Below are 12,880 nucleotides of genomic sequence, written 5' to 3'. Positions count from 1 at the left end.
AAACTTGCATATATCTTCCAAAATTCCATTTATGGAAGATGGGTCTCTCACCCAAGACCCCAAGTCACCCAGTCCACAGTGGATTTCAATGACATCAACATGTATGTATTGGAGGGCTTCCCTGGTGGTCTAGTGGTTAAGAATCCACCTTGTAATGCAAGGGATATCGGCTCCATCCCTGGTCTGGGAAGACCCCACGTACTGCGAGCAACCAATATGTCACAACTGCTGAGCCCAAGCTCCAGAGCCACAGCCATGGGCCCACGTGTCACAGCTACCGAAGCCCACGCGCCTAGAGCCCAGACTCTGCAACAAGGGACGCCCCCGCAACAAGAGGCCCGCACACCGCAACTGGAGAAAAAGCCCAGACAGCAACGAAGACCCGGCACCGCCAGAAGTTTAACCAGTAAATAATTTTTAAAAATAAAATAAAGACTTCTGTGACTTCCCTGGAGGTCCAGTGATTAACAATCCACCTGCCAACGCAGGGGACACAGGGTCAATCCCTGAAGACCCTACATGCTGCAGGGCAGCTAAACTCACCTGCCTCAACTATCGTCGGCACACCCAGAGCCTGTGCCGCTCAGCAAGAGAAGCCCTTACACCGCCAAGAAGAGCGGCCCCCACTCCGCACAGCTAGAGAGAGCTGGCGCAGAAACAAGACCCAGTGCGGCCAAAACACAAGCAAACAAATGAGTCTTTTTAATTGCTGAAGATTGAAATTAAAAATACACAATATATTACTACAGCCTGAATGCAGAAGTGCATGGGAGAAGGCAGCTTTCTATTAAGCTGGACATTAAAAAGGCTTCTGAAAATGCCACTTTTTAAAGATTCTTTTGCTTTGGAAAATAGCTCTTTTCAATTTTCAATATGTTATCATAATCACCTTGATAACAATAAATTAATATACTTATAACTAATAATTTTTACTTTCTCAATTTTAATTCCAAATGCAATAAACATGAATATATATATATATAATTTACATAACCAAAAACCTTTTGGAGTCCTAATAATTTTTAAGAGAATAGATGCTTCACAGGATCATATATCCTTTAACATTTACACAGGTACATTTCCGGTACTGCACCACATTATTGTCTGATTGCTTAAAGAAATAGCAACAAAGAACTGACATGGATAATTATAATCACCCAATCCTTTGTAGCTTGAAATATATATTTACTTGTCCAGCTAAATATTCACTTCCAGCCTCCCTTGCAGCTAAGTGTGAAAGAAAAAGTGAAAGTGAAAGTAGCTCAGTTGTGTCTGAATTTTTTGGAACCCCATGGACTGTAATCCATGGAATTCTCCAGGCCAGAATACTGGAGTGGGTAGCCGTTCCCATCTCCAAGGGATCTTCCCAACCCAGGGATCGAACCCAGGTCTCCTGCATTGCAGGCGGATTCTTTACCAACTGAGCTATCAGGGAAGCAGCTAAGTGTGCATATGTGTCAAATTTCTGCCTAGTGAAATAAAAGCAAAGTGTTTACACAGTACTTTCAGCAAATGTACTGGAAAAGGAACACATGTTTTCTCTCGTCATCCACACTGCTTCCTGGTAGTGATGGCTGGCCTCTAGCAGCTGTTTTGGAACATGAGGACGGGAGACAGAGGATAGAGTAAATGGAAGGAGTGAGGTCTTGTGTAACTTCATAGGGGCACTGTACCATCCCTACCTCTGAATTTCTTTTATAGAAGAAAAATAAATGTCTTACTTAAACCACTGCCTTTCTGATTTTCCTATTATATGCAGTCAAGTTTAATACAAAAAAATATAATTTTGATGGGGAAAATGCTGTACATAAACAGTCTGTGTTTTCCAAATGGTACCTTAGGCGAAAAAAAAAAAAAAAAATTGCTCCATTAGCAAAATCAAAACATACAAGAAAACGACTAACTGTTCCACAACATAGGAAAAGACATGCATTGTTCTAAGAATCCAGATTTTATTACTTCGAAAAACAATAGACATATTCCACAAGAGCCTAAAACTAATCTTGGTCATTTGAATAATATCTCTTTCATGTGAGGAGTAACCCTTTTTTTCCCATGGATTCAAGGAAAGAATGAAAATTTTTTAATTATGGGATATGTATTTGTCAGCATTAACCTCAAAGTATAAAGTGTTACTTTTGGGGGGCAAAGAAATAGTCTGCCCTTTTAATCAACTGACCAATCTACAAACAAGCTAAGGTTAACTCCTCAGCTAATGAACAGGGACGATTAAAAAAAAAAAAAGCTGGTTGACAAAACAAGAAGAGATAAATGAGCACAAGCTCAGCAAGGCTGCCTGCAGGGTTTCGAATTGTCAATCATATCCCCGGTCATCACTTGGAGAATGAATGTCTGCCCACGTTATCATCTAAAATATATTTACAGAGGTCAGAAGAGCTACGTCTGTCCTCCTCTATGCAAAGAGGTGATGACATCCAGGGGGTATGTCACAAGCCTAAGTTTAGTTAGTGGACTTAAGCTGGTTTGCAGTTTTCCCCACTAAGTGTGATCTTCTGACCCCTCAGTTTTACAACCTTCCACTCTCTGCCTGCACACCAACTCTCCACTTCTGAGTTAATCATTTCTGTGCCATTATCTGCCAAGAGTTCTTATCTCTTTTGCTGTCACTTTATAACAGGGTCCTCTTATCAACCTGCCTGGAGTCACATGATTCGTCCAAGCCTATCAAAAGTTTCCATTCCTCTGATTAGAAACCATCACGAAACTGGATACAAGGTTTACGGCAGATCACTAATGCTGGAAAAAGTACAGAGTCCAGGGAAGGACTTGCTTGTAACTTTCTGGTTTCTTGGAGTTGCTTTTTTTTTTCCCCTTGCTTTTTCTTAACTTTCACTCAGGGTTATTGTAGTCTGATGTGTCCTGCCCAAGGCTACAAAATTTGACAAGCTTCACTTCCTTCTTATACTCAATGATATCTGCTTTAAACCAAAGGACTGCCTATCATTTCATTAAGAATGTCTTCTAATTCGGATACTGGGGATTTACAAGAATCTCTAAAGCACGGACTTACACCTATTGGTAAGTAGGAGTTGCTCTATTTATCATCTATTTATTATCCTGCTATGACACTAATACATGTAATTCAATGCCATTGATGTATTTACTATTGTAAGTCACTGCTTTTCCAGTTGTTTATTAAAAGCACCTAAGACCATGTATATATCACACATTTATCTTTCTTGAAGTTGAAGAGGCAAATGAATATTTCAAATAATCTTATAGCTTTTGTTGCTGGATGTCATTCCACCAACCTAAATCAGCGAGAAAACAAAATGTACAATATATTCATTTCATCCCTAATATTTTCTGATACTTTTAAATGAGAAATAATAAACTAAAAGTTGAACCACTTGAAACAAGTTAACCATATGGAGTCATCATTGGTCCAACCTTAGCAAATGCTTTCAACTGTCCGTGGAGTTTGAAGCCACACCACAGTCTATCTCATTCATTGCAGGTACTACAGAAAACTTTTGTTTTTCGTTCCAAAAGACAAAACCAAAACCCCAAATAATACCATCATTAAGTTAAGAAGTTACAGGTTACAGATTTTCAAAATAATGGGTCTATCTTCTTTTTATAAACAGAATAAGTACACAAAGCTAATTTTCCTTTTTAAAAAGAACAAGCAATGCCAAGTCACAAACGTTAATGTTACAGCAAGAACACCTTCAATTAACCCTAAACGTAAAGGGTGAAAAAGAAAAGACTCCCAGGCATCTGTAATCATTGGTCTGTGGAAAATCTTGCCTTTATTCCTCCGCACTAGTTTTTGAAGGCCCTAAGCCCTTTCTTGCAGCACTTTCTTAGGCTTTGGAATGAATTGGAATGTCCCTGTAATTCGCAAAGGCCTGAGTTCCAGCTCTGCTGAAAAGGAAAACTAAGGTCTGGGTTTTTCCTCCTTCTCCCTTCATAACCAGCTGACTCCACTGAACGCAGTGATTGCTTTTTTATGGGTCAACTACACCCTAAAGTATATCAAATGAGGAAATGGCAAAAAAAAAAAAAAAAAGTTCTGCACTTACGAAAAGGAAAACACTGGGAAGGCAGGCAGAGTGCAACAGAATTCAATTGCTCTGCAGATAAAAAGAAAATACGGGTACAGAAATGAGCTGGAAGAGAACACAGCGGCGATTTCACATCTTTGCCCAGGGAGCAGCCGCCGGGCGCCTGGGCAAAGGGTCCCTGAAGGCGGAGGCCGCTGGGGCGAGGGCGCGCCCGAGTGTGGGGCGCGGGGACGCGCGGCGAGGCCCGGAGAGGCGGGGGCGCGCAGCGAGGGCGCGCTCAGAGACGCACCCACCTGTGGCTGAGAATTCAGGGCGAGGAAATCCGGGACCGCGCTCGGGGACCCTCACGTGGCCGCGCCAGCCCGGGGAGAATGAACCGGGTGAGGGGTGGAAGGGACCGCCTTCGCGTTGCGTCGGATCCCGCCCAGCTCTCAGGCCGCGCGGGGTCTGTCCGGGGCACGTAGCTGGACCCCCTGCCCGTCTGGGGTCCGCGGCGTCAGGAGCGCCGGCGGCCGAGGGGGCGGCGCTGGGGGCGGCCGTCTAATCCCGGAGGGACCGCTGGAGGCTGAGCCTCAAGAAGGTCCTGAAGGAGGAACCCAGGAGCCCACCCCGACTCCCGATCACAGGCCGACCAACTTTGAACAGTTTTCCGTTCAAAGAGCCGTCTCCCCGGACCTCACTCGCCTGCACGGCCCGCTCCGGGTCCAGGCGCGCTCCCTCCACCCACCTTACCCACCAGGTGCCCGGGGATGGCAGCCTCGCAGGTGGTGTGAGACGCCCTCTTTGGAACACCCTGGTCACCTCGGGGAGGCTGCTGGCTCTGGGCGTCATCTGCTCCATAGCGTAGCCTCCGGGGATGCTGGGGGTGGGGGTGTCATTCCCCGGGTGCTGGGGACCCTTTCCTGGATGCTTGGCCAGACGGTCACTCAGAAGGACAGTGCTCCATCAGCTCCTTCAGTGCGTCCCTGAAGGCCACTCGCCTCTAGAATGGGGGTGGGGGTCTGACCGCCCAGGCCAGGCCCACCGAGGAGAACCCACCTGTGCAGCTCGTGGCTGCTTTCCCCGGGGCTTTGATGGCAAATGGCACCTTGGGACCAGGGGAGAGAGGTCCCCAAAACTGAGCCCATTGTATGTACAGCACAGTCAGGGACTGAATTCTGCCTCAGTTCCTCTGTTCCGCTGGGAATGTGCCTGTTTATCTAAAAGGCCGTCTCTGTGGGTCCAAGCTGGCATGACAGTTTTATGTATTGGTGGTTCCATGACAGCTGCATATAGCCTGTGCTCGTAGAGAAAAGTGAAAGTAAGATGCGGGTGTGCCTCCTGCCTGCCCGCAGGGCTGTCTGAGAGCGTGAGGGCTGCAGACCTGGGCTGTAACTAGACTGTTCCCTTCAGGGGAACTGCTCTCAGATGCCTCCCGGACTCCCGGCTTCTGGCTTAGGTTGTTTACATTCTCATAAGTAGGGTGACGTTACAGAGTGATATGCAGTACCAGTTTGAGAGAGAGTAAAGTATTTGTCTATATCACCGAAAGAGCCAAATCTGCGTTGTAGGAAACATGTCATCTAAGGAGTTTTCAGCGACCCTCCAACTATGTGCCCAACGTTATGGTTGATTTGTGTTAAGTTGATGTAATTTTTCTAATTAAGTGCATTTTCAAAGAATATTATACAGTCCGCATAATGTTGCATATGAGCCATAGTAAGTTCTTTGTAGCTAGGGTATATAATAGGAGGTCCCCGGTGGCTCAGATGGGAAAGAATCCGCCTTCAATGCAGGAAACCAAGGTTTGATCCTTGGGTCAGGAAGATCCCCTGGAGAAAGGAATGGCAACCCACTCCAATATTCTTGCCTAGAGAATCCCATGAACCAAGGAGCCTGGCGAGCTACAGTCCATGGGGTCGCAAGGAGTCAGACAGGACTGAGTGACTCAGCGCACGCAGGGTGCATGAGACACAGCGAAAGCGCTGCCCGGAGGCTGTGACAGAAGCGTTGCTCTCTGGTCCCCTTGGTGCTCTCGGAGCCTGCTTTTACTTGGATGGCAAGCTTCAGCGAGCTCTGTGCCCTGAAGGACCTCTGGAAGCCAGCGTCACACCGTGGACGCTGAGACAGCCGGCTGTGTCACCCTAACCTCCCGCCAGCGCTATCCGCAGTGCCGTTGAGAACACTGTCACCCAAGCCAGTGCTCTGGTCCTCGAGCTGGGCTCAGGCGGCCAGTTTTGTCTGGGAGGCTGAACCCCAGAGCCTCTCTCCTCCCTGGCTCCTGCCCGCCTCCCAAACACTGCTTCTGAGATTCTCTTTACTGGCCTGGATCTGCAACTGTGATGGGACTTGAAGGACTTCTTTAATGACTCCTTTAATGAACCAAGAGAGATACACGGAGAAAGCAAGAACAGAGGCTTGGTGATGCTTTTTTCCTTGACTTGACCCTTCCACCCAGACACAATGTCTAGGGTTATCTTGGCTTCAGCCTTGAACTTGAACTGAGCTAGAGAAGGGCTCTGGGACTGTCTCCCACCATGGTCCAACCTCCCCAGACACCTCCTGGCATGCTCTATGCAGGGAAAGAAGCAGACATCTTGCCCCCCAGTCCAGACCCTCCCTCTGAGGGTTCGTCCTTACCCCTCACCTTGTTGGAACTTCTCTGAGAAATCCACTTGGCTTCAAGGAGCTTCAGGAATTTGGGGGGCATTGTATCTGGGGAGGGCCTAGGGGAAGAGCTGAATATGAAAGGTGTCAGTATGAGAGATGGAGCCTGGAAACCCACATGGACTGAAACTGACCAGACCAGTCAATAAAGACTGCCTCCTTCTCAGCCTTTTAGGAAGCTCTGTTATGTTTGTTTACGTGATTCATAAGAAATGATACATTTAACTTTTAAATCTCGAATAAGCAGAATATCTGCAGATAATGCGATCGAGTCCTGAGGACGGTGTCAAACACTGCAAGACAGCGCAGTTGGCAGGAACCTTCCACTAGAAGGATCCATGTTTCATGGTCCTTAGAACGACTGGGCTCCCCAGGAGGCACTAGTGGTAAAGGGCCAGCCTGCCAAAACAGGAGATTGTGGGTTCCATTCCTGGGGCAGGAAGATCCCCTGGAGGAGGGCATGGCAACCCACTCCAGAATTCTTGCCTGGAAAACCCCATGGACAGAGGAGCCTGGCAGGCTACAGTTCATGGGGTCACAAAGAGTCAGACACAACCGAAGCGACTTAGCATGCAGAATGGCTAGTGACTCCCTTCCTACTTGGTTTTCTTACAGAGGATGCTTTGGGGGAAATTAGGGGGAAAGAGAAAAAGATAAAATAACTGATATTAGTAACAGTGTGATGGGCTGCTCTCCTGACATGATCGCCTGCATGTAAAATTTATTTTGTTTTAAAAAAAAAAAAGGTTTTCTTTGTGAACCTTATTTTGTTGCTTAGTCACTGAGTTGTGTCCAGCTCTGTGACCCCACAGACTGTAGCCCACCAGGCTCTTCTGTCCATGGGATTCTCCAGGCAAGAAGACTAGAGTGGGTTGCCATTTCCTTCTCCAGGGGGTCTTCCCAACCCAGGGATCCAACCCGGGTCTCCTGCATTGGCAGGCAGATTCTTTACTACTGAGCCACCAGGGAAGTCCAAGTCTTACTTTACTGATGAAAAAAAAAAAGAACTTAGAAAGGTCAAGTGATTTACCCAAGGTCACTCAGTTTGTCAAAAGAGTGGGCTGTAAGTGGAACCCATGGATGAGACTCTGAAAACCATGCATTTTCCTCAAGGTTGTATCTTTTCGTCCTTGTTGATACAAAGAAGTAATGATCACAAGCAATGTTGATTTATTCAGACTTTCTGCCAAAAGGCATTTTGGACTTAAGAAAGACACTGGTCAATGGCTCTTTGGCTTCCTCCTCCATCCACAGTGCAAACCAGGTTTAGAACCCCCAAGAGTTTGAAAGAGTGGGCTCGCCAGCATCTGGAGCCCTGAGGGCAGAGCAGCCTTGTCTCAGACTCTGCAATTTCCTGAAAGGATCTTTGACGTTGAGCTTGCAGTTCTGTGGCCTCTTGTGACAACCCGTGGGGCTACTAATCGGATGACCAAGGCATAGAAAATTCACAGCATCCACTTATTATCGTCAGAGGTATGAGGATGGCAAGGAAATCCCTCAAAATGAATGCATTTACAGAGGACTTTTTATTCCTATATATAATACAGAAAGTCACTCAGTTGTGTCCGACTCTTTGCGATCTCCAGGCCAAAATACCAGAGTGGGTAGCCTTTCCTTTCCCCAGGGGGTCTTCCCAACCCAGGGATCGAACCAAGGTCTCCTGCATTGCGGGTGGATTCTTTACCAGCTGAGCCACAAGGGAAGTCCAATAGATCTACATTTTACTCCTAAGAAACAAGCAAATGTCTCCTGGGGGGAGGGGACAGGGAAAGAGTTTAAACACCGCCTCCCACGCCCTTTTTAAGCACTTTTGACAAAGCCGGGTGTGTCTCCCACGCCTGGGCTAAAGTGTTTTCACAGTAAACGCTACTTCTGGCTGCGCGTCTGGGCGTCTGCAGCCTCGGGGTCCCAACGCTCCATCACCTCCAGTGGTCTCTGTGGGCCTGGAAAGAAAACTTCTCGGAACCCGCCCCCCGCCCATCCCGTCCCCGAGGCGACGCCCCACAGTGTCCAGACAAGAAACCCAGGGGAAAGCGAAAGGATTCGCCCCAAGGCTCGGCGCACGCTGGCCACCACCTCTTAACCACGAAAGTTGTTTTCCAATTGGAGGCAGGTTGGAAAAGGACCCTCCCCGAATCGCGCGATCCGCGACCCCTTGGGGGACCGTAACTTGCCCGCGCGGCAAGTCCCGGGGGGACGGTCCCCCCGCGAGCCCCGCCTTTCCAAACCCACACTTTCTTTGCTGGGTAAGAGGCACCCAAATTGCTCGACGGCCGCAGCTCAGCGAGTCTGACACCCTTAGATCTTAAGAACCTCCCGCCGGGGGGGCTTCCCTAAGACACAGCCTCGCGGCGGTCCATCCCCGAACGGCCCCAGCCCGGGAAGGGGAAGCTGGGGGGCACGTCACCCCATCCCTCGTGAAGCTTCCAGTCTGGCCACAGTCAGTGGGACGTCAGTCTAGAGTCATCTACCGCTGGGATCCGAGTTCCTGCTCCGGGGTGGGGGGTGGGGTGGGGGCAGACGGCGGGGCGGGGCAGGGGTCCCTCTGGGGAGTGGGGTCGCCCGGGGAGCAGCTCTCACCCAGAGCTTGGTGGTCTGCTCTGGGCCAGCAACGTCCTCGTGGATGTCACTCACCGTTCTGGTTTGTCCCTAACAACCTGGACGGGGTGGTTCCCAGAGTTGAGTTGCAGCTCACTCACGCTTCCATTTCAATCACAGAGAGGAACAGCTAGATTACATTGGCGGATTCCCAGGTGGCGCTAGTGGTAAAGAGCCAATGCAGGAGACGTTAAGGGACGCAGGTTCGATCCCTGGGTTGGGAAGATCCCCTGGAGGAGGGCATGGCAACCCACTCCAGTACTCTTGCCTGGAGAATCCCATGGATAGAGGAGCCTGGCTGACCCCGGTTCTTAAGGTCGCAAAGAGTCAGACAGGACTGAAGCGACTGAGCGCACAAATTAGGTTGGACCAGCACCTACCCAAGGTCAGGTCCCAGCCGGCTCCTTTCGCAAGACTGGATGTCCCCGTTCACCTCGAGGGCCACTGGCTCTACCAAAGTGGGACGTGCCTGGGTCCCTGGGCTGGGGCAATTCTCTGCAAAGCAGAAGTTCTGCGAGGAAGCCTTCATACCAAGAACAGGTTCTGATACTCCAGGCCAAAGTCTCCCCAACCTCACCTTTCCCTCGATACAAAGATGCGAGTTTGTCTGGGGAGAGCTTGAGGGGCCTTGGTTACCCAGGTAACTGTGTCACCTTGCGTTTTCCTCGCTGGTCAAGACGGGGCCGGGTATATACTAAGATGTTCCCATAGTGACTGTGCTTGGATCGCTGTTGGCGGCCACCCTACCCGGCAGTCTTTCCGGGGTAGAAGGTCTAAACTGGCTGCAGTTCTTCTTCCTGGACTGGAGGTTGTGTTGAGGATGTCGGAAGTAGTTATTTACGCAGGCGTCAGAAAAGGATTTTTAAAAAAAAGACACGACTTTTCACCTATTCCAGTTTACTTTCTGAACGCTTCGGCCAATTCCATGCTCTTCGTAACTTACATGTCTGCACTAAAATTTAACTCTTTAAAAAAAAAAAGCGCTTCCAGCGCGGGGGTGGGACGCCTCCACCCCAGCCACCCCGCCCTCCAGCTTGGGAGCGCGACTCCAGAGTTCTTGCTAAATTTAATTTTCAGAGGAAAGCAAAAGTGACTTCTGATGGGCTTCTCGAGTGGCAGGGGCGGAGAAATGAAACAGAACCCGCGCTTCAGCCGTGGATTCTGTCTCCCCCCAGGCTGGCCTGGCCTGGGCGCGGAGACTTTCTGGGGAAAGGGCGGAGGGTTGGGGTGGGAATCTAGGTTTCTTCTGAAGAGTAGACACGTGCTCCGAGAAAGTATTCCGGTTTCTCGAAAGCACCAAAAAGTAGGAATGGAGGAGGTGCTAGACATGGTTTCCAAGGATTCGGATTTGCAAATTTTTGAGAGGTTGGGGTGGGTCGGGGCGGGGGGCTACCCCCACCCAGGCGCGCGAGGACAAGGGTCTGCCATTTCTCTTCCTCCGGGGACCCGTGTTGTCGAGTCCAGGGAACCAGTCCTGAACAATCTTGACATTTTATGCCTTTGCAGAATGCAAAGTGCGCGCGGCCGGCAGGCACGCCTCAGGTCAGGTCAAGGGCAGGCGGTGCCCGGCGCGCCCGGGAACGCGACGCCGAGCTGCGGGCCGGCGGAGGCGGGAGGGCCCGGCAGTAGCCTCCTCGCCGGCCGGGGGCGCGAGACCCCCTCCGCTGCTGCCCGCGGGCGCAGGGGGCGCACGGCCCCGTGACGCTGAGCCTGGATAAAATATGCCGGGACTGCGCTTCTCGGGCTCGTCAAGGCTGCGGGAGCCTCCCCGAGCCATCATCTTTCGTAATTGCAACCGTCAATCAAGGCTTTAAGACAAAGTCAGAACCGGGAAGGGCGAGCCTGGAGACAGGCCCCGTAGGACGGGAGGTGGAGGCGTGGGGGACGCGGGGGGAAAGGGGAGCGAAGTTTGCAGGGGAGCATGGAGCAAGTGGAGTATGTTGGGGGTGGCTGGAGCTGGAGCCGTCTCACTGAGCCTCCGGTCCCCACCAGTTAACTGCCCCGCAGCCGGGGTGGCTTCCTCGGGGCACTCTACCGGGAGGCCGCGGGCGAGACATCCCTCGCCGAGGGTGGGAGGCGTCGGCCCGCTGGACCGGGCTTTGTGATTCCAAGGCGGTGGGTGTATACTTCCGAAAGCGCGGACCCTCCGGGCCTGGACGAGTAGACCACCCAGGCCCTGCCCCTCAGCCCCACCTCCCCGCCCTTCCAGGCGTCCGCGCGGCCCCCGTCCCCCCGCCTCGCGCTTCGGCCGCTGCCACCTGGAACCATCCCCAGGTAACCTCGGCACCGCGGGCGGGCTGGGCGCCTCCTCCCGGCGCTCTGCTTCCTCCAGGGTGTTCGGGGAGACGCCCAGGCCCATCCCAGGTCACAGGGCGAGCGGGTCCCCGGCTCCGGAGGGGGCCCCCTGCCCCGCGGAATTGAACGGGCAAGGACCGGAGGGAGTGCGCGAAGCGGAAGGGTGCGCCCGGAGCCGGGATGGAGCCGGCCAGCCGGCCTGCCGCCCCTCCCTCCGCGCCTGCTGCCCAGACCCCACGCGGAGCGCCCCGGGGAAAGATGACCGTGCCCTCGGCTTTCTCCTGCGGGAGGTTTCCCGCCTTGTCCACCAAAGGCGGGGGTTCCACGTCCCCCGGAGGGATCGGCATAGCTCTGGCCCTCGGGACACCCCTCTCCCGCCCGGTTCCTGGAACGAGCCCTCGGGGCCGGGGGTTCTCGGGAAGGGAGGTTTTCTCCAGGTCTGAGGCCTCCTTCGCGTTCGGTGCCCGCTGGGCTCGCAGCTGACCGGGCCGAGCCGTCAGCCTGGACACGAGCTTCAAAGCGAGGCGAAACCTTTCTGCTGTTACACGCCTGCGCATTCTTTTAAGAGCCGACCTAAGAAGCCCTGACCCGGGCCCCTTTTCTGACACTGTCGCCGCTCCCGTTTGTGAGGAGACAAATGCATGCCAGGTGGTTCATGCCAGGCCTTTGGGGAGTGGCGAGAGGGGAGAGCGGCCTCAACAGGCCCCCTCTAGGGCTGAGGCTGGGCTCTGAACCTGACCACGACCTCTGCCTCCGGCCAGGTCAGGCACACCTTAAGCCCCGGGCAGAGACGGGTCCCACCGCAACCCACGGACCTGTTAGACGCTCTGCATCCTTCTCTCAACCCTCCCAACCTCTTCCTCCTGCTCCAGCAACCGGCGGGCCTTCCTTCCCACACCGGGAGGAGCCCTAGAGACCCCCACCCCCCACCCCCCAGCTGCCAGCTTGGTGTTGGTAAGGAGGGTCAGAGTGCCCCCGGATGCTCTCTGCGGTGGGAGGGCTTTGTAATAAACTGATTAAGGGTTCCTAATAAACTTATTCTGAAAGTTCATCTGAATCCACAAGCAGCGTGCTAGCATTGATTTGAGTCCTTTCTGAGCTTCATTCACAACGAGGCTTAAAACACCAGGCAATACTGAAAATGGACTGGCTGTATGTGATATTATCACCAACATCTGAGCATCAGAAGGGTCACTGATGGCGGCAACTGCAACCCACTCCCCTTTACCACCTAAGGGGCGGCCTTCTCACCAAATTTAAAGGTTTTAATGGAACCTGTAGATGCTACTAAAGCTGAGGTCTGAATAACTTAG

The 12,880-nt window shown here is 51.7% G+C and overlaps 1 protein-coding gene across 2 annotated transcripts in view; it reads left to right on the top strand.

Moving 5' to 3' along the window:
• Window positions 1–2,765: 2,765 nt before the first annotated feature.
• NR5A2 (nuclear receptor subfamily 5 group A member 2) overlaps window positions 2,766–12,880 on the top strand; it is a 124,844-nt gene continuing 114,729 nt past the window's right edge. The window contains exon 1 of one of the 2 annotated variants that reach the window (XM_043485734.1): window positions 2,766–3,039. In XM_043485734.1, coding sequence (XP_043341669.1) covers window positions 2,976–3,039 — 64 coding nt within the window. In that variant the 5' untranslated portion in view covers window positions 2,766–2,975. The remainder of the gene's footprint in view (window positions 3,040–12,880) is intronic. The other variant, XM_043485729.1, reaches the window with a different exon arrangement.

The sequence above is a fragment of the Cervus canadensis genome, chromosome 13 (genome assembly GCF_019320065.1).
Source record: "Cervus canadensis isolate Bull #8, Minnesota chromosome 13, ASM1932006v1, whole genome shotgun sequence".
In the NCBI taxonomy this organism is placed as follows: Eukaryota; Metazoa; Chordata; class Mammalia; order Artiodactyla; family Cervidae; genus Cervus; species Cervus canadensis.
The sequence above is the reverse complement of the archived record's forward strand: the minus strand, read 5'-3'. Positions and strand labels throughout refer to the sequence as shown.